This window comes from Pungitius pungitius, chromosome 4, assembly GCF_949316345.1.
Source record: "Pungitius pungitius chromosome 4, fPunPun2.1, whole genome shotgun sequence".
Taxonomy (NCBI): Eukaryota; Metazoa; Chordata; class Actinopteri; order Perciformes; family Gasterosteidae; genus Pungitius; species Pungitius pungitius.
The window spans coordinates 2,324,658-2,351,548 of NC_084903.1; the positions used below are offsets into that span (position 1 = coordinate 2,324,658).

Here is a 26,891-nt window from a genome sequence, read left to right on the forward strand (position 1 = left end):
AGCTACTGTTCACTTTCAAATCAGTATTTAATTAGACGGACACCAAATCCCCAGAGTGGGAGTTTTTTGTCCTTGTGTGACCACTTTGACCTTTTTTGTAGACAGGCAAATGGCAACTAGTGGATTAGGGGAGAGGACGAAGGTAAATGTTTGTCCGAGCCCCTTTCACCCCGTATTGTCTCACAGCCAATATCTGATGGGAAAACATTTGCTCCAATATCCTGATGTCCAGAAGACTAAAGAATGCCAGAACTGGGTGACAATAACAAATGAACATTCCTGGAGCTTTTAGGATTACAATGGAGAGTCTGTCCAAGTGCTTCATAGCAGGGTTGATAAATTAGAGTTAAAACCATTTACATTACCGTATTAAACTAAAATCCCAAGAGCAAAAGTGACAGGTACCTAATCACATTGAGGACTTTTTCCATTTCCTGTCTGAGTCACTTGGTGAAAAATAAGCATGTCATTAAGTTATGGCACCAATGTTAGCTTAATTACCTAACATGCTAAATATGATCGAATCTGTTTGGAATTTTGTCATTTCAGAGGGGGACTATGAACTCTCAACTGAAAAAAAATAAGATTGAGAGTTTTTGTTGCTGTACTTGTGCCATGCAAGATTAGTGTAAGCCTTAGCAAAGGTCTAATCTGTTCCATACGGCCATCATGGAGTCCATCCTCTGCTCCTCCATCACCGTGTGGTACGCTGCAGCCACAGCCAAGGACAAGGGCAGGCTGCAGCGTGTCATCCGCTCTGCAGAGAGGGTGATTGGCTGCAATCTGCTGTCTCTCCAGGACTTGTTCACTTCCAGGACTTTGAAGCGGGCCAGAAAGATTGTAGCCGACCCCTCCCACCCTGGATATGAACTGTTTGTGCCCCTCCCATCCGGCAGGAGGCTGAGGTCCATCAGGACTAAGACCTCCCGCCACACGAACAGTTTCTTCCCTTTGGCAGTCGGGCTCATCAACAGAGCCCGGGGCCCCCTCTGATTGACTCTCACTCTCATGTTCATTCACTTTGTCACTTTCACTTGTCACTTTCTGTTTAGCTGGTGCACTTTATCTTTATTTCTCAACTTACTAACCCATAGCTTTAGCCTACTAACCCATGGCATATTTTATTATATTTTTATTTTATTTTTATCTTATTACTGCACTACGTTGTCATTATTGTACTGTCTTCCGTCATGCACCTACCGCCAAGTCAAATTCCATGTATGTCTAACATATAATGGCAATAAATGTTTCCTGATTCCTGATATCTACACTAAAGAAAACAACCTATAGAATCTACATAAAGCATACTTATGTTTTAGAACTAAGATACACCAAAAGAAATAAGGTAATTTGCTTTTTCAGTACACAACAAAACATTGGAACTGGGAAAAAGTGTCCATTTTAAAGTGATGAATGAACTCGGAAAGAAGGTGTAATGATGATGTTTGCTTTCCCTGCACTGATTGTTGTTGTTGTTGTTGTTGCTGCATCATTTGCAGATTTTTTTTTCATGGTTATCTTTGCTTTGATGGATCGAGATCCAATCATAGTACTCGGGTGTCCACTTGGGAAGGTCCTGGGTGCACGGATCCGTGTCACCATGGAGCATGCTGTTCCTGTTCCGTGTGAAACCAAATATCAAAACGGATTCATTTCTATTTCAGTGCTTCTTTTGTCACACGGTGAGAGGCGGCCATCACCAGGACAGCGACCTCCTCATATGAGGGGGGTTAATGACCTGCTCGGATAACGAGACCATTGGGGGAACAATCATTTCAGACATTTTTGTCTCTGCTATCTTTGTTCGCATGGAAGATCTTCTCATCTCAGTGAGTGTGTCGTCAGAAATGTGCAGCACCTTCTTTAAATTCATTGTGAATCTATAAAAACCTTTTCTGATTTGTAATCCAGGGTGAGATGGGTTGGTAAACGACCACCTGGTGTTTGGTGTGTGGCTTCCACAGGTCAGATCCTAGGTCATGTATTTGGTCCTAAACATGTCCATGCGGGCCGTGGATGAGCGGATTTCTCTTGTCGGAGCGGGTATGAGCCATAGAAGCATCAATTCACTATGTTTCCTTATATCTGAGTTGATTCCCTACAGCATTTGTTTTAATGTTTGCATCTCCACACAACAAAAAATCTAATGCTCACATGCTAAAACAAAAAACCTTCAGCCTGTGTGGTAAAACTGCATGTGTGTGTGTGTCTATGTCTGACATGATGCATGGCGCTGGTGTGTGGGAGGATGTGAGTGGACACGCTTGCTGGAGCACCCTAAATCCATGTAACCTCTCACTTTTCGCCCTCCAACTCCAGCGGAACTTTTTACATGCAAGATCTGCTTCACGTTTTCCGGCCAAGGACTTTGCGAAGGCTCATTATGGCATTCGTTCTTTGCTGAGGAAAATCTGCAAAACACCCGGGGGCAAGGCATACGAGTCTGGGCATCAACACTCCCACTAAACAGATGATCATAAACTGTATAACAGTGTAAACAGTCATTACCTCGGGTGATGATTGATTTTCACAGGGATTTGAAGAGATATTAGAGTGGAAGTCTGGCATATTTAAAGTCAATCCTTGGTTACAGTCAAAACAAAATAGTAAACTCCTTGCTTCACGAACACACAAGCTACAAAGCGCTCACCGTCAAGACCCCGCATGTCCCGATGGACACGGTAATTTATTATGAGTCGCCGCAGGCGGCGGCGGCTTAGTTGGAAGGAAGAGCGCTGATTTGAAGGAAAAGTCCCCATCCTGTTGGATGTAACGCACAAGTGGGGCTGCATTGTCTGAGAGGCGAAGGCCGTCTTCAGCTTCTCCACGTCTTCACAACCCACGGCTGTGGGTGAACCTCTGAGTGAAAAGACGTTACGTTACCATTATTACACCATCGCTGGAGTCGGAGTCTTTTTTCTGCATTGTTAACTAATGAAGCCTTGTGATTAGCGGCTGATCCCTCTGTTTATCTTGCAGCGGGGTCAACAGATTATGTCTGGGTGGATTTCTGCTTTTGATTTGCCACTGATGCCCAGTGATTGGTACCAATTATGTTATGGAGCCATCCTATCCAGGGCCATCCACATTTAATCCCAGTTCGTAATGTTTTCACTCAGGATGCTTTGGAATGATCCTCGGTAGAGGTCATGAAGAACGTGGCTCAAATTCAGCCGATTATGAGCTTTCTTCAGCAGGTTGGAGATGTGTGATGGCCCCTTCTGATTCCCAGCATCACATCTGGTAAGGACCCAAATGCAGTACGACAGACATGAGCAAGGCAACCGCTTCATTGCAGGAAAACCGTCTCAGATCAGCTCACGTGGAGAAATCCACCGGGCGGAACGCCAAGCCGTCAGGGGAGCAGGCGGGACGGAAAGCAGAGGAAGCAAAGTGATGAGCAGATGAAGACGAGAGCTGACAGGTGCACTGAATGAGCTCCTTAGGTGAGTGAGGCAGTGACAGGCAGCCATAGGGGTGCAGAACAGAAATGCTTGGTGAACTAACTTGATGGATATTGTTTTACTTGATTGTTGCAGTTATCTAGATGGATAGTAGGCACCCTTCTCTTTGTAGGGCCCGTAGTAATTGTCTCATTGGGACTATGAGACAGTAACAGGGCGAGGTTTTAGAAAATATCCATAATGGTCATCCCAACAATAAAAGTGAGGAGGACACAGGATTTTGAAAAGTGAGTGACATTTCATGGAAATAACTTTTGATTTCCAATAATTAAATTTGAACAAAAAATAAATAGATTTCATTTTTAAAAAGCACAGGTCCAACGGCCATTTGGACGGGTGTCATTTTGCCTGCGCAATGCGAACTCAAAGAAAACGATTGACAGCTAGATTCAGCTGGGAAACACAACGGCCACTCATTCACTCCAATCAGGGCGGAAAATCGAGAGACAAGAGACCCTCTCCCTGCCGGTCACACACATTCCCATGCACACGCACACACACACACAAACACACTTATACACCGTGCATGGCTGGCTTCCTGTGGGCCCTGCATGGCAGCAGTTGAAAGCCGTCGGCGGGATCAGACGAAACGGGCCGGGCCTCTATTGTAGCAGACGACTGGGAGAGAGGCGCGTCGCCCGCTCTGAAGCTCCCCGCCACTCCGCTGAAGGGCGGCCGGGGATGAGCTCATGTGCGCGGCGGTCGCTCTTGTTGTCATTATTTACCGCCGGTGTTTGGTTGCGCTGACACGCAGCTTCTTTGTGGACAGGAGCACGGATCAGAATGTATCTGTCGCGGTCAGAAGCTATTATTGTCAGGTTCACCTCGTCCTTTGGATGTCGACCGTCCTCCGCACATATTGCTGGAGCACGTCACACTGAGCCATTGCATTCTTTAGCTGTGGCCATTGGACCAATGAGTGTGTTTAATGGTGCGTTTCCACCGAGCGGTGCGGTACGGTACGGGTCGGTACCCTTTTATTTGTGTCTCCACTGAGAAAAGTACCACAAATCCGCACCGTACCACTTTTTGGGTACCCTTCCGTTGGGGTACCTGGCACAGTTGTTTGGTACTAAAGGGTGGAGCTAGACTCACTGCAGAACGTTGGTTGAAAGAGTGTCGTCATTTGCGCGTGCCGCAAGGGGAAAGACAACACACGAGGCGCCATTTTTAAACTACAACACCGTCGCAACAATGTCGCCGCGCAGCATTTACTTTAACAGCCACATATCGAGAAGCAATAACAGGACCAGCTGTATGTCCTCCATTGTTGCTTTCAGTTGTCGCGCGATCGAATGATGTCAATCTACTTTCCGTCCAATACCACGCCTATCAAGTGACGTTACCACTACTTTCTGGAATACGCCACGCCTATCAAGTAAGGGTACTGTTGGCGGTGGAAACGCTGGCCAAATCATGGTTAACAGACCCAACCCGTACCCTCCCGACCCGTACCGTACAGCTCGGTGGAAACGCGCCATAAGTGTACTATGTGCTAAGCATGAGCTGATCTCATGAATATCAATCACACATTAGTTGGTTACGCAAAGCTGCAGTGTGATGTCTCCTGTTTCTGTTTACAGATGTTCTGATGGACCCAATATAACTGAATCCTTAATTGCATTTTCTGGAAAAAGTACTTTAAAACTACTGCTCAGGGTTTGGCTTAAAATATGTAATAATAAAGTATTAAAAAAAAGTCAACATTGACTTAGCTTAACACAATACACAAAGACTCGATCTACCTTTCTGTGGTGACTGCAGTGAAATAGGATTTGAAACATAATTGTGATATTTTGAAAATAGAAGTAATATGTTTTCACTTAACATGCGTGACAATGCATTTCTGTTGTATTGGATCAGATTTTAGGAGACCGGACTGAAACGGTTGGCAGAACAAAAAGCAGCAAGCAGCTAAAAAAACAGATATTGTCAATCTGCAATCAGGGGTTAGGTAGCCGATCTCCAATGGTCCGTGTTGACGTGTCCTCGGGAGGTCCCCAAGAATTGCCAGAAATGCTCCCATTTCAATTGTAAAATCCGATCCGAATCAGCACATTCATCTTTCTATTTGGAGCTGGCCTTGTACAGACAAATGGAAAATATACCAGGCTTCATTGTTTATTGCGCTGTTGCCAACAGCCAACAGATGTCGCTTTGTTTTCTTGCCGCACAAGCCCTCAATTCCGGTTTGTGGACATATCGCCCACACATATCGCCTCTCTGTGGCCGCCGAGCTTCATCCGCACGCCACCCTGCCGCGCTAGTGCCCGTGTGACTACCCTACTTCCTGATGCCACTGATGTTACACGATGAAGCGGTTAGATGACACATTTGTCGGAGCCATTTACTCGCTCAACCTTAACCTTGTCTGCAACAATCTTATACAGTCTGACCTCAGTTTATTTCAGAGGACGCAGGAAAAGTAGTTTTCTACGTTCACTGCTCTTCATCGCTGACTTTAAGAAAACGTTCCGTGCTCCCCCCCCCCCCCCAAAAACCTTGAGCGCTTTTGTTAACTCAGCAGGCTTGAGACTACATAGTGAAAGGACTGCATGGTGCAGCAATATCCTGCTCTGTATTGTGTAGGTTGAGTAGTGTCAGGGACAATGAAGTTGGCCTGTGTGTGTGTGTGTGTGTGTAATCCTATTTGAAATGATCTCACCCCTCTTCAGGTCACTTCATCATTGAGGCCCTCCATCTTTTGTCCTCTCCTCTCTCTCGCTGTATTTCCTTCTGTGTTTTCCATTGAAAAGAAAACACACACACACACACACACACAGACTAGTGAGGAGGGAGGAGATAGCAAAGTAAACATCGGCAGCAATAATCCATCCCTGTCCCCTTGGAGGACGGGGTGTCAGGGGTTTGTCTCTGTCCATTGTCCGGCCGTGGATGCCAGGGACAGGGGAGAGTTTCCAGCTTCTAGCCCCAGACAATAGAGCCCTCGGACGGGGCCAGGAGCGACCAAGTACAACAAGGGCCTTGGGTTCAGATGGAGGAGCTCAGAGGAGTCATTAGACTTCACGCTTCAACTTGAGGGACTTTTGCTTTCTGATGTCAGAAAGCATCAAGACTTTGCACGGACTCCAGTGTGAAGTTGTCCCTTCCCAAAGACGTTTCGCTTCTTCATTTTCCAAGCTCCATTCGACGTCAAATAAATGTCTGACCCTGTGGTTCAAAGTTCTCTCCTGCTCTTAGCCTCCTTTCTACTTTGTGGTGCATTTCACAAACAAGCAAAATATATTTATAAATATATCAAAGGGTGGCCCTTCCAACCTCGGTAATTCCGCAAAGCCACAAATTGGAATCCGTGCTTGGGAGTCAGAGCATGAGGACGATCCCTCGATACACAGGCTCTAAATACAGCGAGCCGACGTGCCTCCCCTGGCCTCGCGCCGTGCTGAACCTGCTCCTTTTGCCACTCCTGGCCACTCGGTGTATTTTTACAAGAGATGTTTATCCTCAGAATGCCGGTTGAGCTGTAATTTTGGGCTGTCCATCCGTCTCAGTGTCTGTCTGTCGCTCTCCGGGGGGAGGACGGAGGTTGCGGCGGCCGACCACTGGCACAGACTTGGAGCCCAGCCGCTCGCCCAGCTTCTCCTCTGGCCGATGCAGTGACTGATGTCTGACGCGTCGTCCTCTGACGAGTTCTGAAAGGACGTGTTTTGGTGTAATAATGAACAGTTTAATACGGTGATAACTCATGGAGCATGAGCCAACTGCAGTGGCTCATGTAGTCCAGCAGAATATGCTCCATTGATAAATAATGGGGATTAAAGTAAATGAATAACACAAATCCACAGACACAATGAACCTTTTTCTGAGGCAATAGTATTACATTTTTGTATTGCTGATTGGAAAAGGAAGATTCAATACATCACTGGCCCATTTTCCTCTCTACTACAAAAGAAGTCAGATTGGACAGAAAGATGAGCCACATAGCTCAAATGGAACCTTGAGTTTGAGTTCAATACTATCAGCAACCTGAGTCCATCCATGCAGTCATTTTATTAAACCCCTTTTCCTAGTTACTAACACACACACACACACACTGCAGGGACATTCACGTGCACTGTGCAATTCTTTTAATTCAAATGTCTCGCGTCTGCTTGATCCATTGGATGTTTCCTTACGGCTCCTTTGGGTGCCGTTACCTACCACAGTCCTTGTCAGCCTTTTGAATGATGACAAATAATATACAGACGCAACTCCACAGAACTTCCAAATGTATTGCCATCGTTTGACAACAGAAATATGACTTGCAAACATGAGGTGCAGCATCTGGGTTTTTTATCCCCGTTTTAAAATAGATCTTAGAAAATGTGGACAATGCTTATCAAATCGTTGAAATCATTTAAACGAAAAAAAAGATCCATGGCGAGAGGCAATTAGTCCAGTTTCCAGTGGCTTGGCAGCACAGGGACGGACCTGCACTCTGTCACGCCCCCCCCCCCCCCCCCCCCCCAGAAAGCCGGTGGCGCCCGACTTGTAAAAGGGGGTATTAGGGGTAAAGGGGACAAGTCAACGGTCCTGCACTGAAGGCGAGCCAACAGACCATGTGGGCCGCGTGCTGAGTGAGATTTGGGTTTGGGTTGGAGGTGGATGTGGGCGGCGGACATGATAGACATTGGCAGGCGGTGCATCCAAGATGGAGGACGACAAGCGCCGCCAGTGGTCACGTTGCGTTTGCAGAACGACGGCAAACACAGAAGCACCGGTCCGCGGGCCGCCGGCCTGGACCTCATTACCCCTTCAGCTCTGAAGTGACCCACTGAGGCAGACCCTTCTGTCGCTGATGCCACCGGCCTCGGCCTCACTCTACATCCTCTCCCGTTCCTACGTTCACAAAAGTGTCCCGCATTGGAGCCCGATGTGAACCAAGCTGAAAAGATGCAGACATGTATAAAATGTTTCGTATACACAACATTTTTTTTTTAGCAGCTTCTCAGTACAAAATGCACATGAAGAGCCCTTCATCACAAGGGATGTTGTTACTGCATATAAACAACAGTCTTTTATTAAATGTAAATGTACTCACCAGCAGTAAAGGCAAACCAGATTTTACATCTGGTGTTTCTAAAAGCCTTGTCTATGCTTTGTATACTTGTGTATATTCGCATGTGAGTCACTAGAATCACAACGGCAATAAACGGTGTCACATTACAATCCATATTTCATTCATCATTTCAACGCATTTCCCTTTTCACGTATTACAGTGGGACACACCAGTGTCCTCATCCCTCATAGGGAATTTGATTTGTGGGTTGCTTGTCGGATCTGTCCATGTCTAAATGCTCTCTTTGGAGCTGTAAACAAACTCAGTTTTGTTTATAGACTAAACAAAATACTTTATTCATGTCCTGAAGGTCTAAAAAAAACCATTTGAAAGCACTTTTGAGGGGGATTCTATACGCCTGCATTGTCAACATGCAGATTTGATTAGTCCTCATCTTTGATCTTATTTGATCTTTTTAATTCAACATAACTAAAGTACTCCACAGAGACATTTAAGTGATATAATAAAGCAAATGTAGCTATCCAGTCCTGTTAAGACAATGCCAGCAGGAGAGCATTGCATTTATTAATCCAGTGTTTCCATGAAACAGTTGTCAAACGTCTCTTTTGATCATCAAAACGTGACTCTACAGCGCCACCAGCAGGTAAACTAGTCAAATCCAGTCCAATCAATATTTTTTCAGGCTGCTCTCAACCACCGCTGCCAATGAAAAGTAACCAGGACGAGTTGACACAGCACAAGGAGCACGGGGGAGGAGGTTGGGTGGGTGGAGGGGGGGGGGGGGGGCTCGAGGAGGTGCCCTGATTGCTCGGGTTGCTGGACATCACATGAGGACTGGTAGTTTTATTATATCCAGCTGTCGTCTGGGTCATCAGAAATACAACCAACAACATGAAACATGTCACAACACTTTAGGATGAATGCTAACATTGGCTTGATAGGAATGTATTTTGATGGTAATGCAAACACGTTGGTGTAAATGTTCTAGTCAGAAAATGCATTAGGCACATTCATTCTGCAGGTATATGATAAAGATCATCTTAAAACAGCCGCATCTGTCTTTTATCGGCTGGTTGAAGTCCCCATTGTCGTGTCCCATACTGTCTGTCCTTGTCCCTCAGAGAATGCACTGTCCCATCCTTTAAAATACCGTGAGACTCGACCCAAAATGTTCTTATTATCATTAATACAAGCTTGAATGTTGGCTGTTGACTGATATGATTGGTGTATCCCCACAGATTGAAGCATGACAAACTGCAAACCTCCCACTACTTGCTCATTTCTATGCTCAATCAAATCAACGGTAGATGAAACGCTGCAATGCAAAGGACACTTCATCCAAATGAGTGAGGTGATGTGAAAACTTTCCAGCATGAACAACTCACAGCACACCGTCCTGACAAAAGGCTGGACCTTTTATTTCATTTCATCTCTTTGGTGGATGTCTGTGCTGAGCCTTCCTGACCAACGCTCAGGCAGGTGTGTGTTGCGCTGAGGCCTGAAGGCTTCGATATGAGGAAAAAAGAAAAAGGGAAAGCCGTCACATAGAATAAAATAGAAATTAATAGAATATTGCTGACTGGGAGGTTTCCCCGAACAACAGCTCTTTTTATCACCTGTCACCTGACGCCTGTGTCACTGTCTGTATGAAGCCATTAAGCAGACACCTGAGGCCCCGGGGCGCCCTGTGACGCAAAACAAACGCCCTCTGTCATTCTTTACCTGGAGCTCCTGGGGGACATGGAGTGATGTAATGCTGCATGATATGTGCACACACAGATAACTGCTGTCTGTGTTTCTCACACACACACACACACACACAGACAAAACTCCAAACACACATTTTCTTTATTTGGTGAGATACGAGTGCAAAGAGAGCAGTGAAGCACACACTGGGAGGGCAGCTCGATGTTCTCCTTGTGTGACTTTTGTGAACCTGACTGAATCGTTTTCCTGCTTAAACCCGACCGAGCCGCTTCGTGGACACAAACGAAAAGTGAGCAGCCGTTTCTTTGTGGGACAACAAACTAACTTTTGTGCGAGTTCTTTCTCGGTGAGTCTGGGCTTCGGCACAGTACACAATCGGCCTCCTCTTACCTCAGGCTCAGGCTTGCCCTCTTCATGAGGAGTATTAAGATATCAACAGCTTACCACTGTAGTCGACATTGTAAATATGTGGTCCAATACAGGTTTATTAAGGGCTTCCATTTGGAGCGCAGATAAGCGGAGGGGTTGGTAACAGCTTGGATATCCTTTCTTTGGATCAGTTTGTACCTTTCAATCTCACAATCACCCTCATTTATCACTGACATAATACCTGTAGTAATACCAGTGTCCTGTTTGATATCGGAGTGATTGTGTCTCTGAGGATTTGCTACTGGTAGATTTTGGATTCATTGAAAGAACACTTCCTCTAGAATTCAATGTTTAACATCGGCAAAAGCTCTGGCCCTGCAAATATTGTGAAAGAAATACAACCGGACTTTAAGTATCAATAGGATACGCATCAAATCATTTTCTCAACACAATTGCTCGGATGATTTTCTCCCCAGTGGAAAATAGTGAGTCAGTTGGAGGTTTTGTGGCTGAACAGAATATCAGAACACTTTATACAGACCTTGTTTTCTGTGTACTGTATTAATGACAGCAGGCTGCAACCAGAGAACGGATTAAAAACACGGAGCGGACGAAGGCATGCTAGAGCAACAGATGTGGTTTAAGCCTCAAGAGCGAAAAATCCTCAAGCTGCCTTTCAAAGTCCGATTTTAGAATAAGCCATCATCGCGTAGCCGGATTATCATTCGGTCATAAACATGCTCGTGCCGTTCCATGAGCATGTCAGACAACTGGAACATCTGCTGTCGCCAACAGAAGTTCCCAAAACTGATCTGATTTGGCACAAACGAGCCCTCTAGTCACATCCCAACGCCGTGGTGCGAACAACCAACGCCTCCTTTGACACGTCCGTGCAATCGGACACTGCGCAGACTCTATCTGGAAAAGACGGAACGCATCGGGTTCCCACTCCACTTTTAGCTCTCTCATGCAGCTGCGGGTCTTGTTTTGAAGTTCAGGGTCGGAGTGAACGTGTGCAGAGGACTGGTAAACTGGAAAATACACAGGCAACGGGTTTTCAACTCTTTTCCAATGACAGCAGCCAAGCTCCAAAGGTTCTTAGAGCTGCACGAAGGTGACCCAAGTGGGCCAATAGGCCGTCCCTTCAGCGTCTCCCCTCAAAACGATCCTTTTGAACGTAAACATTTTACAAAAGACAAAACCAACAAACGTGACTGATGTTAGTACTCGCATTGTTGAGCCAGCAGCTTGTGGATCAGTGCACCGGTAGAAGAGTTCATGGTCGCCCAATTAAATAATTGGATGGGCTTATAACAATCCTGTGGTAGATACACATTTTGGTAATTGCTGTCAAGATATAATGAGAGAAAAGACATGTTTTTAAGGAAGATTACCAACTCTACCTTTGAGACAGTGAACCTTGGGAGGCTCAGTGTGGTTCTCACATCATGTTGTGTGGCTCAATGCTTATCTGAACTTCATTTGTATGTCTCAAGGTAGCATGTAATGCCAGAGACGCCATGTACGCCTTTGTTCAGTTTGGGATAAAACTAAACACACACAGGTTCAGGGAGTCAGTGTCCAGCAACACCGCACTGTTGATTACAGGCTAATGTTTGTGCTCTGATGACAGCACATTTTTAGGAATCAAACTGCTCCCACGAGTCCTTTTGGAGTGACGTAATGTGAGCGGCCGGCGCTCGACTTGTGTGTCGTAAACTTGAATGCACGACACGTATGTCATGACAGGTGTGTTTTTCCACACCCAAGTAGCTTTTCCTTTTTAAGAAAGCTGCAACCAGCCTCCACCGGCCCTCTCTGGACAGCCATGGTCCGAAAGGACACATCAGTCAGAATTCTTAAGCCTCTTAATATTGTTCCGTCTTTGTCAATATTCATTTGCAGCTGACAAAGGGCTCAGGTGTGGACCGGCTGCTGTATTGTTGCAGAAGGTTACAGAACATGTGGAGGATCCCTGTGAACAAAAGTTCTGTTTGCATCCAACAAGTGATTCTTTTGAGGTATAAAAAGAGGCCTTGATGTGTTTCCGGGGCGAAATAGACTGTTTTGTAATATGCATTGTTTAAATCCATGTTCACAAGCTTGTGGTTTCTGCCTTTTGTTGGCCCTGTTGCTCCATTCACTACACTGAACATCAATCAGGTGGGATGATTTGAAATCAATAGCAGGAGTGGCCTCAATGATAAAAAAAAACTAAGCCCTAGGATGACATCCATGAACACACATGAACACACACAATTCTTTTGCAACTTTAGCCCAGTGTGCCAGCCCAACAACTCTTTAAGAAGCAAGCCCTTTGATACAGACCCCGGAAGATCATTTGACCATAACAGAGGAGCAGCTCTGCAAAAGGAGGCAACAGGCAGGGTGTGTGTGTGTGTGTGTGTGTGTGGGAAGCATGGCGCGTACAGTGGAACCCCAGCAGCACCAGACCGTATCTAATGGGAATTAAACAGTGTATTAAAACCTCGCCCAGTCATCTTTCTACCCAGCCTCGTCACAACAGTTGGAAACGTCCTACGCTCCGCCACTGGACGAGGTCCAGCTGCATGATCCGGGAGCCGTGCGGGCTGTTTCAATGAGGTTATAGAGGAATGTGCAGAAATAAAAAAAGGAGAAGAGAAATAAGGAAGTTAAGAAAGACGATTCAAAATGTCTTCTCCTCGCGGTAAATCTTTAATTGTAAAGAAATAACCTTGATTGTATCAGGATATCAGTGTGTATTCAATGCGTCGCCATGGAATCCCACATGTGGGTACCGTTTGTGTTTCAGGAAAACTAGAAGATATGAAAATAATCCTTTCACTTGTTCTGAGATAATGCTGCTGGTGCTACATCCCTTCCTTCCAGGGTGCAGTAATCACCCCGATAGAGGAAGATTGTGTTCATCCCTTCAACAGCACCAGGCTGACGTCATGCTCCTCTCACTGGACCAACTTACAGATTTAAATACAGTGTTTTACCGAACGATAGGTCATTTCAAATAATGTATTTATTATATGAAGTGGATGAATACATTAATAGGTTACAGTAATTTATGATATCAACCTGGTCATTGATTTACTCTTCTTTTATTACATTGATAAACATTAACCTTACGATTAAGCACTTGTCAAACATTATTACAAAGTGCTTTAGGAGACAAATGAAAGGTCCCAGTCAGATGGGGGAGACAGCGCTCCCACGACATTCCTCAGTAGCTGGGTAATAGAAACTGCATAAATCAATACTAGAGCAGCAAAGACATACACAAAGAATTAAGATGGCTACATATACAGATGTGGATCTGTGTGTGTGTGTGTGTGGGTGTGTAGCAGATATTCAGAAACATTTTTGTAACACAGAAATGAAGCTATGAGGAGTCTGGACTGATGCCCCAGGAGCAGAAGGCTTTTATTCTACCCGGCAACCAACACTGAGAAACATCAAACACACACACACACACGGCGGGCAGTTAGCACCTCCCCAGCACTGTCTGTGTGATGTCATCGTGGACAAGTCCCAGGTGCTGATGGGATAGGAAATGGTCTCTCTGGCTCTCCTGGCACCTGGCTGACAACTGATGGTATCTTTCTTTTTATGTAATCATCCCCTTGACTTCAAAGTGAAAGTAGGGGAATCCCACCTCTCACACACACACACACACACACACACAGTGCAGGTACAAAAAGTAAAAAGACGTGTATTTATCTCATTTCTCTTCCTAGTTGGAAGATGGGACAGGGTTATGGTTTAACTTTTTTCTTTCGGTAAATATTCTTCAGACGTCAAACTACTATCCGACGCAGGCGAGTCTCGTAAAATGAGACATTTCATAAGAAAGCATTGCAGAAATGGGAGAATGGCAAGTAAAGAGACCTTTGAGTGGTTGATAAACCAAAAAGGTACAAATTAATGCACCAAAAATCTTTTAGGTCCAATGTTTAAAATGAAGCCAGAATGATAGATGGAAACATATGTAAATATGTATTTTGTTCCAGAGATAATTACTCAAATTAGCATGCTACCTCCGACTTACTCTTGTAGTATCACTTGTTCCACGAAAGTCTGCATTCAGTGCAAAAAACAGGTCTGTCTATAAATCTCTGGAATGTAACTGAAATTATTACACAACTAAAGCTTGGTAAAAAGAGAAACTTTGCCCAATGATCCATTATTTTAGTTGGCAGTGTGCACCTGGGATTAGGAATACAGTCATGCACTGCTGTAGGCAGCGGATTGAGAGCCCGGTCAGATTCATTCCTCACACTTGTGTTTTTGGATTGGTTAAGCTATAAAAAGAGACACCACCCTAAGGTACAGTCAGGATACAGTGCGGCTCCGCTACGGTAGAGATGTCCTGAATGACCTGCATAACGTGCATTGCTGAGCTGTGATTGGTTGGTCTTTCTTTTTGTTATGGGTTATGCAAACATTCCGTTAGCATGGTCCACAGTTAACCCTTCCGAGATACGAATACTCACTGTCTTTTAAACAGGATCGAGATAAGTCTATGATCAGACATCCACTATTAGCCAATTAACCTCAACTTTACCGTTCTCTTACACTCTATGTGACTGATCGCACAGACGCTGTTTCAGAATTCCAGACGGACCATCTGCAAGCTAAACTAACATTTCACGTCTTTGATGCTGGCAGTGACCGATGCCTGAAGGCCTGGCCCGAGGAGCTCCTCTGATGAGAGTAGGTGACACTGACTGAGACTGGAAACGCACTCTCAGGGGCATAAGCTACCAGCAAGCATTCACATCCATTACCAGCTTGGCTTTAAGACATATACACAAGACTGAAGTTCCTTCAGACATTTCCAAAAGCTAGATCCTCCTTTTAACGGAATTTCCTTTTGTTTTCCCAAGCTATCACATCCCTAAACACACACACACACACACACACACACACTTTATGTGTGGTTGGCCCACACTGGAGCTATTTCTATCCACACGCAGGAGGAGATCACGCAGGGCCGCAAAGGACGAGACATGACTGACAGGCCAGCAGATGCCTGCCGCTGTGGCAACCGCTGACACAGCCTAAAATAATCCTGGAAGAACTGGCGGAAATTCACCCCCCCAAAAAAGGGTTCCACAGATACATGCAGCAGGGTAATTATGAGGTCTGAAACGAGGACAAGAGTACAGGACAGGAGAGAGGAGGAACGTCTGGAGACGCAGTTGTCCATTTTGCAGTCCGCTGCTGGAAAAAAGGCGGTGCCAGGGAAGCGAGGATGAACCGGGGCAGGAAAGCTGTCGTTCTGATATTCCCAAAGTGACAGTTGGCTTCTCCTGGGGGAAACAGACTTTACCCCCGTGGCGCTCCCACAGTGTGTTCCTGCAGCGTGTGATCGGGCCGAGGACGACACGCAGTGTGAAAGCGTGTTTGGAAGTGTTTTCGGAAGACTAGAAAAAGAGCCCATTTGCCATGTGACTGTCAGAAATGAAATGTCCGAGTGGAACAAGAGTGCACCCACCCAACGCTTAGTTTATAAACTAAACCTCAACCAAGGACTCCGTCCTAGTGGGTGGCTTCCAGGTCAACCTGCAGCTTCAGGGCTCCTCAAGCCGATTGTAAATTTAAAAATAGTACAATAAAAGGTGCCTCATTATCACTTATCACAATTATATTTTTATTAAAATCTGGTTTAAATATTGGTTTCATTGCAGACTATGCTTCTAGGTGTGCTAAGTCTTGTGAATGTTTGTCATCATGATAAAAAAAAAGCTTTCAGAGACCCCTTTAAAATAAGTATTTGTGTTACCTTGAGTTCATATTTCTGTGTAGGTATATTTGGCCGTCTACTAACTTCGACACCATTAACTTGTCAAAGGTGATTTGGGTGGTGAAAGGGGATTTGACGCTGGTTCCTCTCACTTGGTCGTTCCCAGGACGGAAGGCCCGGGGGATGGACCTTGTCTCGAAATCTTAAAATCTATTTCCATCCCCAGCCGGAATACTCAAATGCTTGTGCTTCCCGTTGCAACCAGATATGTTGTATTCCTTTTGGGATACAAACAACAGACTGACCTGAAAGGCCCCAGTAACTCAACAACCCCGGGGGGGGGGATGGGGGGGGGGGGGGGGGGGGGTGATCATGAGAAAGGGAGGGACATCTAATGGCCTTAGACAGTCGTTTTAGCGTGCAGTAAATAAACACATTGTCTGTCAACACAGTGGCAGCGAGCGTGATGTGCTCGGCTGTAACAGCGTTCACATTCGAAAGCATCTGTGACAGCCACCGACGACCCAAACTGCACCCTCAGTAGGACGGAAGGAAGACGATCCGTCCGGAGAGAAAGCCGTCCTGTGGAAAAGTGAAAAAGCAAGGAGCTGCACTGGCCACATTGCAAATCCCATCAAAAGTCTTTCCACTCTCCTGTCTCGACGCCGCCGCGTTTCTCGGAGGCTCCGCATCACAAGAGCAGACGGGTGGACGGGAGGGATCAACAACGTGAGCTGCTTGCAGAACAACCGACTCCACATCACACTGTGCAGACGACATTTTCAATTAGCCTCCAAAGTACAGAGTAGGGATTTTCCCAGCACCCTCAAAGCACACCAGCACCAAGTACAGGGACACCCAAATTGCATCCTAGATCTTAGCGACAAGTAGACGCTGTTAGGAGCCAATGAGGTATAATGTCATCGTGAGGGGGGCCTATTTCCACAAAGAGATTGTCTCCATAATGTGATGTGGGAAGAAAGTGAACATTTACTGAAGGCCTGCTATTAAGGGACTCATACGTTGTAACAGATAGTGAATTCGTTCTGCCTTCATCCACTATCCTGCTCCAAAGGGTTATGTCCTTGCTTCACTGCTTTATTGTACATGCGCGATAGTGGTCTATGGAGAACGTGGCCTCTTTTACAGTAGTTTCTTCAGAATGGTTTGTAGATGTAGCTCCTAAAATACAACCTGGCTTCCTGTTCATTATGGATGAGATAGCGAGACTAAAAGGACAGAGCTGGGCAGGGTACCATCAAGAAGATTTTCTTACCCGCCAAGTTAAAAGTTACGAATAATTCATGTGTTTTATTCGACTCGCACAAACACCGCTGCCAAAAATGTCTACTGCATGCTTTGGCATGCCGCGAGGAATGCAAAGTTCTTCTCACATGCTTCCAGCAACTGTTTTCCTCGTATTACAATGAGAAACATAGCAGATCCCGGCATAATGGGTCCCATTTTCAGAGCGGGAGGTTTGCAATGCAGAGTGGCTCTCTAATGAAACTAATCCGAAACAGCTCCAAACCAGATTGTCCTTACACGGTACGAACGTGCAAAGAGTCTGAGCGCTCACGCCATGTAGGATCTCCCCGTGACTCCGGCGAGGCGGACCAGCTGGGGGGCTTGACTCTTCACTGAAATCCACCACCATCTCCCTCATTTTCGCCCTATTGCACGATTTCACACCATATCTGTGGGTAATGCCTGGCGTTTACATCTTGTACAGGAAGATGAATCTATTTTAACAACCTAATTTCCATTGGCACCACTCACCGGTACAGAATGACAGTTTGTAGCCTAATGGTAAAAGTAGGGTTCTTTTCCTTTGCGTTCTGGTTGTCTCATATGATCAATCTCCTCCTTTCCTTTCTTCACAAAATGGGATGATCCCCAAGTCTGTGTTTGACACCTCAAAGAGGCATGTGTTGGCTGAACCTGTGCTCTAGGTTTAATGGGATGGCCTTGGATTGAAATCCTTATCAAGATCAATACATGTATAGTATTCCACCTTAAAACTTTCATTTTTGGCAGTAATCTACAAAGTGTCAGAGCACACGCCCTTATATGGTAGGACCGCTACCGTGACTGATGAAAAAGACACAACGAATGGTGATTTGGCCAGTCCCCTCTAAACACACGTTTAAGTGGCACAGACATTAATAGGCCCCATGAGAATATTGCGGGGTTTTTTTTAAGGGGACGTTGTATTTGGGCTGCGCTCTGTGCCCGGCCAAAAAAGCTGGCAGGAGCTGTGAGAAGCCTTATTGTGCTCGGCGGAGCGTGAATATCTGTGTGCTGAGCTCGCCGGGCTCTTCAGCTGCGGGTCTGTGGCGGCACCCCTGCGAAAACCTGCCCAGGTGTTTTAGCGGCCAGCGGAATGAAGAAGGCGAGTGCAGGACCGGGGTCACTCGCGGGCCCTAATAATAAGGGCCACGAGTGACCTTCTTTCACTTGGATATGACACATTTCACCGTGAGACTTTCTAATCGAGTTCAAACCGTGCGCTTGTTTTATTGACTAGCTGTTAGCGCTGCTAGGGCTGGGATGATTAACTCAAGCTGCTTGCTTTGAAATGCAGTCGGAAGTATGGAGAGTGAAATGTCCACGCATGCAGACCCCCTGATGTGTCCACCTTGATCTTTAGGCAGTGCTTGATTCATGACAAGCAACCCCAACTTCAGAGTGTTGGACCTTTCACGGAGCAAAAAATAACACCTACGCAAATACACTTTTGTGCAATTTCATTTATAAGAACAACATTCATATTGTCAGAAATCCCCAAATTGCCTAAAGGGGCAAATGTAAGCGTTGTTTAAAGTAAGGTGCGCTGAGCAGCATTTGCGTTGTGTGCGTGTGTCATTATGTTTTTAAGGTTTCTTTTAAGGGGGTAAGGGTTTTTTAAGGCAGCAGCAACTACAACAACACAAAGATCTTAATCTGAAAGTCAACTCACATAAATGGTGTGGTGGAGTACAAGATTTACCTCTGACTGTTAAAGTATCAATTAGCCGGAAAAACAATACTTTATAAGTAAATGGAGACATTCTACGGTACCTGACTCACTTTTTTATCAATGCTAGTTTTTATCTAAGCAAAGCATTGGGAGATCCGAACATCATACCTTGGTTTCTAATTTACTGTATTGTGCATGTCTTCATTATTTTGAAACAATGGTTTCAAAATAATAAGTTTTTTCTCCACTTCATGCCTATTTTTTCTCCACTTCTTATTGCAACATGAAAAAACCTATTCCTCCCGTTTTAAAAGTCATTTCACCGCTCACAAAGCTTTTAAAGTCGAGATTTACGAGTGGAACCTGAAGGCAGCAGCAGGCCCGCGGCTGCCAGGAGGAGAATCTCTTTCTCTTCTCTTTTCATCTGCGCGTGGTAAATGATGGCGCGCGCTGATTGGCTGCCGGCCGCTGGCTTGCGCTCCATCCTGCGGGCCGACTCCACTCAGAGCCCGGACTGGGCGCTCAGTCAGCGCGCTCCTCCCGGTGATCCCCGACACCGCGCCACACCGCTCCTCCTCACACACACGCGCGCGCACACACACACACACACACACATGAGTGCGCGCTGCGTCCGTGCGCACCATCGGCTGCTGCAACCTGCTGACTTCACCTGAACGAGCAAAGTGCAGCGCGGACAGACGCACTAAACAATGCGTGCATATTGCATTATGCGACACCGCAGGCTATTACTACTTTTGCGCTCTTTTAGGAGGTAACGGCGGAGGTGGAAGCTTGCATGCCATCACCATGGATTGCCTTTTTCTTCTGATCTGGACTTTACCCATCCCGCTGGTCGGCTGCAGCTCAGTCAAGCTCCTGTCCACCCTGTTGTCCTGGAACATTGTCAAGGCATGTGGCAAACGCATACACTCCTAAAATGCAGCACACGCACCCATCTGGGCCGGGACCAAAACAAACCAAACACAATTGTCTGTTTTCAGTGCGGCGCATGCACCGCCGTGCTCTCCTGACTGTAGGGCAAAAGTTGGACAAGTGATTGTCATCCTAAATCAAACCTGGGTTGCAACTCGTGTCTCAACAGAGGAGCTCCATTCATCAACGCCGTTGGCTCCCGCTTCTTACAGCGCGTGTAACCTGTTGCTACCCGTCCCTTGATGGGCTTTCTTTTTCTTCTTCTTATCTTTGCAGACGCTGCACGTTTACCGCGCGCACACAGTCACGGCCGGCTATTCCTCCAGCGACAGACACGGATTAAATCACGGTGAGTGCTCGTCCTGTGACATCTGCGGCGGTTTCTTCCAGCTGGCATGGTCCCATTGTTTGTAAAGCGAATGTGGCTGAGATACTGGACCAGTGGTTCCATAAGATGCTCTTGATTCAAGCAATTGGGAATATTAAGAGTTCCATTGTTATTCTGGGAGCTTTATAGGAAGAAATGTTAGGGGACCCCCACCTTTTTAATATGCTTCATTGTCTGTACCAACCTAGTTCCCTGAGTGCAGGGATTCCCCGTGGGCGTCTTTGACCCAAAGAAACTTTTGAGTGAAGATACTCCATTGGAGAGGTTTATATGAAGAACATGCAGACACTCAGACCTTTAAAGCACAGAGAGGAAATACTTCAAAAACCTTTGGTCCTTTGTAGTACATTTCTGATTTTAATGTGGAATCTCCCACTGCTCTACTGTATTGAAGTGGTTAGTAAATACATGATTGCATTTAAGTGGAACACCATGACAACTGCACAACATAACCACAGCCTCCGTCTTTGAAGTATTGACCCATATCCGACATGCGCGGAAGTATGATTGTGCGCCGGCTTCTGTTAGAAAGTCATCTGCGACCCATATGAGGGGCTCTCCTCCGAGCAACAGCTGAGCGCGGCACCTTCCCCTCCCATAAAGCGCCTGCCATCTGGGAGATGCATGCTGTGTGTGTGTTTCTGGGTTGGTTTCTGGTTCGACCTGGCTAAATGCGACTCGGCGTTGTCCTTTTTTTGGATTGCATCTACCAGTTGAAGTTACCTTTTGCAGCAATCATTAAGAGCAATTAGCTTGCGGCAAGAATGCGCAGCAACCAACTGTTGCTTTGGTAGTATACAACTACTTTGGTATGGTGTCATTGTCTGTCTCTCAACTGACACGTTCAAGCAATGGCTTAGTTAACAACTAGCTGAAACTGAAATGAGATGAAGCCAATGAACCGCTGAGGAGGAATCATTCGAGCGCTTGATGTCATCTCTCTCCCTTCCACCCCTCTGGGTCTGCAGACTACGTGTTTGTGACCCCCGTGGAGGTGGACTCCGAGGGGGGATACCTGACCCACGATGTGACCAGGAGAAGCCCTCGCAGCAGGAGGTCCCTGTCTTCCTCTCTGCACTACCGTCTCTCGGCCTTCGGGCAGGACATGCACCTGGACCTGGAACCGTCCCCTGTGGTGGGCCCGGGGTTCACCGTGCAGGCGGTAGGCTGGGATGGCATCGCCACGGTGATGGACGACGTGGGGATTCACGACTGCCTGTATCAGGGATTTATACGGAACGTTTCGGCCTCCTCTGCAGCCATTTCGACTTGCTCTGGACTGGTAAGTGTCTGATGGTGACTTCTTGGGTCTTGATGAGCTTTGTTTAAAAAAAAAAATGTTGTTGTATTATTTTTATTACATTGCATGTATCTCTACTGAAATAGATTATTCTACATGGCTTGGAGAAGGATGAAACATTACCAAGTTAAATGACTTCAAATATGCTAATGAGGATGTTTTTCATTTGCAAGTCTTTTTGGGGGGGAAATAATAGTCTCTCATCTAACATGGCTTGTGCTCCACCCTTACCTCATGAGCCATTCCTTTATGCCCTTAAAGCCGTCTGTCCTGTAATGACTGATGGTTTTGGTGAACTGTAGCATGACATCACTACCCAATGAGTGCAAGCATCCGTTTCTCCAGCTTTGTGAGGGACCTTGTTGAGAGGTTGAGAGGGGATGAAAAAATGGGAATAGAGAGACATGATAGTCTGCTGACAGGGCATCATACGAAAAGATTCAATAATTCAATGGAGCTGTTTATCTTAGTGCCAGGGTTAAAAGCACCCAACGTATTGATCGGGACATTCTGAGGAAGAGGAGGAGATTGACCACAAGTCATTCTTGCAGGAATCAATTTAATAGTTTGTTGCAGACAACGTGCCAATAGAATCAACATGTATCGTCATTGTCCCTCGTAATAAGATAGTAAACAGACCAGCTGGCCCTCAAGTAGAGCTCAGGATGGGTTTAGCTTAGCAAAGGTCTGATAGGGCGACTTCTCTGCGTGTACAGATGTCTATGAAAAAAGGACTCTACTTGTCTCTTGATTTGCTTTCCCTCTGTAATCATTGTAGACAAGAGTTTATAGTGTCAATCTATAGTTTAAAGCCGTCTTCAAAATCTTTTATTAAATTATCGTCATGTTTTTTGGGGGGGGGGTAGGCCAGCTTACTCTTTTCTTCTGCGTCTGGTTTGTTATACAAACAAAGCTCAAGACGTTAAGACTCCAGATCCATACTTAATTCACATGACGTTGACATCGGCTATCTCTTACCTTAAGACTAAAAACAAGAATGATTCCAAAAGTTCTTACTGTCTTGACTTTATTTCTCTCTTCATTACAGAACATCAGTGACACTTTAATTGGAATTTAGTTCTGAACTTCTCATTGATTATTTTGAACTCCTCAAGGGACAGAGGGGTAAGAAGATCATTTGCTTTGACATGCCTTGACGCGTCCCACACCAGCCTGAACCAGCTGGACACACTATACCTACTTATTAAAAGCCATACCCCTGGTTATCACCCAGGCTTCCATTCCTCCTCTTGCCTCCTCCAGCTCGGCCCAGCTCATTTATCGCTTGCGGCGCCTCTGCATCTCTCGTTGTGTACTCTTGTTGCGGCAATTAAAGCCAGGGCGAAGTTTGAGCCGCCTCGCCGGCTCTGCTAATCTGCGCATTGTCCCTTTCATTAGGCCAGCTCTCACTCACAATAAAAGACAGCTGACCCTTTCTCTTAAAAGTGACGTGAGAACACAATGCGATCGGGTCACGATTGCACTTGAATGCTCTGAGAAAAACACTTTGATCTCCCCAGTCCCAAAGGGGACCCTGAAGCCATCGTTGGTTGGATGTCCACTGGTGTTTCATCGCTGGCAGGAAAAAGGAAAGACAACTGGTCTTCTGGCCTTTCCCTGTTCTCTGTGTTTACGGTTTTGGACTGCTCTGAGGCTTAGAGCACCGGAAGCAGTTGACCCTCAGCTTTCAGCTTCCACCCTGCAAAAGTATAAATGGGGAAAGAGCTATTGAAGCCCGCCCGAGGCAGTGGTGGGCTCAAGAAAGAGATTAGGGTGGGATTAAAAACAATGGTTAAAGGGAGCAAGTCAGAAAAGTAGAAGAAGACAAGAAAGACCAGGAATAGGGTGAGAGACAATTACCTCACGTCATTGTCTAGACGAGAAAAGGGAAAGGAAAGTGTCTGGAATACAAGTTTTTGGACGTGACCCTCTCTTTAATATCTGCAGAGGTTTCAGCAGCTATCGACCAAGCTGTTTTTTTTTTTTTAACATGCTCCCTGGCCCAGGGCAAGCAGATGGAAGGGATTCAGCCATTTAAATGAAGACCGGGGCGACGCGGTATTAAGAGCGGGGCCGGAAGGATGAATGCCTAAGAGGGATTTTCTGCTGTAAATCCTCATTAATTGAACACGGTGTTATGTTCTTCTTTTTTGGTTGAAGCGACGCACTCATGATTTAAGGGCAAATAAAAGTGGACGGCCTCTTCGGCGTGGACGAGATGTTTCACATGTAATGCGCTCTGATTTGTGAGAGGAATGGGGGGGGGGGGGGGGGCGACGGGGAGTCCTCTTCCTTTCTTCTGTTGAGGGTCTCTTTGCCCGTTGACCCCAATCCTCTCTACTCGTGGATATGGGGAGGGAGGGGGGGTGTGGTGTCAACCTGGACTCTCTCAGGTTCTTTGCATGTAGTTGAGGGTTCAGAGCTGCGTCCCGCTCGTGTGAACGCGGAGAGGAGAGGAGATTTACTGCTCCCCTCTGTCCTTCAAGCCCCTTCTCAGGGTAGGATTCCTCTCCCTGGGGTGACGGGGGCAGCTCTGAGACCTGTGCTGCTGGGCCTGTGAGAAAAATAGTTACTCCACAGAGAAAGAGAGATCAGAATGTTGACACCTGTTTGCAGATTGCAACTGAACAATAAAGTGCAAAAGAGAGAGACACACGAGGCAACATTTGTTATTCAATTTGGATTAATCCTTCATGATTATCAATGCTATAAAAAAATTAAGACAGTAATAAATATTTGATACGACCAACAGTCCTGAAACAGAAGATTTTCAACTGAGAGTAATATATCAGTAAAATAAATAAATAAATAAATGAATAAATTCCTCTAATGGGTGAAGTTAGAACAAGCAAGACTTTGAGGGAAATATCAGAAATACCTTTTTCTGCAGAGGTCAGAATTTCAATTTGAGATTTTTATTGTGTTAGCTAGCCGGTAGCTATAGAGCTACATCTGATACATTGTATTTTGCAAATAAAAGTTTTGTATAGGACAAGATGCAACATTTTTCAAGGTCATCGAAGCTCATTAGTGCTACAAACAACCTTCCGTCATTATTCACATGACGGCATATCCTCATAGCAGAAACATTTGTCGGATACATCCCACGTGGTGGCCGAGCCGACCATGACCATTACTGTGACCTTTCCCAAGCCCCTTCCAGCAGGTCAGAGACAGTTTAGTCTCCATGGAAACGGACCAATGGTGTGCAATGCATGGGATCAGTTTCACTCGGGTTGATACGAAGACGTGTCAGAAGTGACATTGCATGACTAAATGTGTGCTTTTGGAGGGTCTCCGTTCTGTGCGCTGGTCAGTTTCCTCTCGTTCAATATTCAACATAGTTCTGCTCTTCATATTCATACAGCTTTACTACGAAGCATCTGGAAGCAGTGGGCCATGAGAGCTGAAAGACCTGATCCACGGTTCCACAGTCCCCATCATGTTCTAATCATCTAACACTTCAAACGCAGTTTATAAACTAATCAAACTTGTATGTGGGGACATCTCTTTTACATGTTATTTTTTTCGGATGAGCTCGGGATACTTCTTGGAGTAGTCTTGGGAGATTACCCAGCGACCCCCAGGTAGCTCCTTTTACAGCTTAAATGAGTGTGTGAGAGAAGGAACTCAAGGGAAAGTGTCAACACACACCTCCTCTTTACTGCCCTTCATCTCTTCACGGAGCTCAGATCAAACCCGTCTGACGGCCGTCGTTGACATGGTGCCGAGTGTCGTGGCAGACACCGGTGAATGCTGTAAGACGGAGCTCAACCTACGACCTCTGTCTGCGTCTACCGGGCACAGGGCTCCCTGCGGTGCAAAGAATGCCTTTGCTCTTTTTTCAGGGCTGCATGTACTGTTGCCCCTAGAGGTGCTCGTGGCTTTAGAGCCTATCATATATGCGAGGTTGGAGTTCCACTGTTTGTCCGTTTTCTGGTAATTAATGATTTAGAAGTATGATCCACTACAACACTCTTGTATGGGATTTCAGATATCTGTGTGTGTAATCTACATCTGGAAAATATAAACTATTTGGACCGAAAGGCTTGATTATTCAACATGCGTAGATGGTAATCCCATCAGACTCCTCGAGGAGTTTGTCCCCTGTGCTCCAAATTCCTTAGGCCTTCAGCTGGGCTAAAATGACCGATAGCCGGCCGGCGCTCGGGCCGTTTGTACCTGTCGGGTCTCTGTAAAAGGCCAACAAATTGGAACGTCTCCCCAGTACAACGTGCCTCTCTGGCTTGGTTATAATTCAGTGACAGGGCTGGGCCACAGAGGCGCTCAGAGCCTGGCGTTACAAGAGCAGAGTGGCCCAGAGCCGTTCCCTGGTGGTCTGAGCCCTGACAGTGATGTAGTGGCCACTGTTGGATGCCAGCAGGAGAGGGGGGGCCAGGCTCTCAGCGTGGCCGTGGGATGGTGGGTATGTGTGTCGAAGGAACAGTGTGTGGTTGTATGTCTTTTCAAGTCTGTGCAAGGTCTCACATAAGACTAATGGCTGGTGCCGAGCTCTTCAAGTGGATGTTGCAACTGCTATAAACAGAGCCAATACATCAAATCTGACCTACTGTTGTCACCATGGCATCATCAAGTGCTGCCTGTTTGATAAGAAATACCAATGCACTTCCTGGCCTTATTTATTATATCAGACTTAAACCTTTGAAAAACAACCTTTCACCCCCAGCCATTACATTGTAGTACATCTATTTGGTTTCTGTTCCGGCTAGAGCAGACTGAATGGTGCAAGGAGCACAATCTGGTCCAATCTAGTATTTGAAAGGGTTTCAGAATATGGTTGAGAATAATCTCATTCATGCTCTTGTATGTGTGGAGGAGCTGTTTCTGTATTCGGGGCCTCAAATCAGTAATGAGCACTTAACATGGATGTGTTGAGCAGGACGCTGTGAACAGTTGACTACATGGGCTACCTTCTTTTGCAAATATACCTATGTTACCAAATGTGTTTGTGAAATTCTAAGGGCCCGCGTATGAAATGACACAACTGTGGTGT

The 26,891-nt window shown here is 46.0% G+C and overlaps 1 protein-coding gene across 2 annotated transcripts in view; it reads left to right on the forward strand.

Moving 5' to 3' along the window:
* The first annotated feature begins 19,872 nt into the window (after nucleotides 1-19,872).
* Nucleotides 19,873-26,891, forward strand: part of adamts18 (ADAM metallopeptidase with thrombospondin type 1 motif, 18) — a 42,722-nt gene continuing 35,703 nt past the window's right edge. The window contains exons 1-3 of one of the 2 annotated variants that reach the window (XM_037455323.2): nucleotides 19,873-20,165; nucleotides 20,466-20,538; nucleotides 21,546-21,859. In XM_037455323.2, coding sequence (XP_037311220.2) covers nucleotides 20,064-20,165; nucleotides 20,466-20,538; nucleotides 21,546-21,859 — 489 coding nt within the window. In that variant the 5' untranslated portion in view covers nucleotides 19,873-20,063. Of the gene's footprint in view, nucleotides 20,166-20,465; nucleotides 20,539-21,545; nucleotides 21,860-26,891 lie in introns of those variants that run through there. The other variant, XM_062561665.1, reaches the window with a different exon arrangement.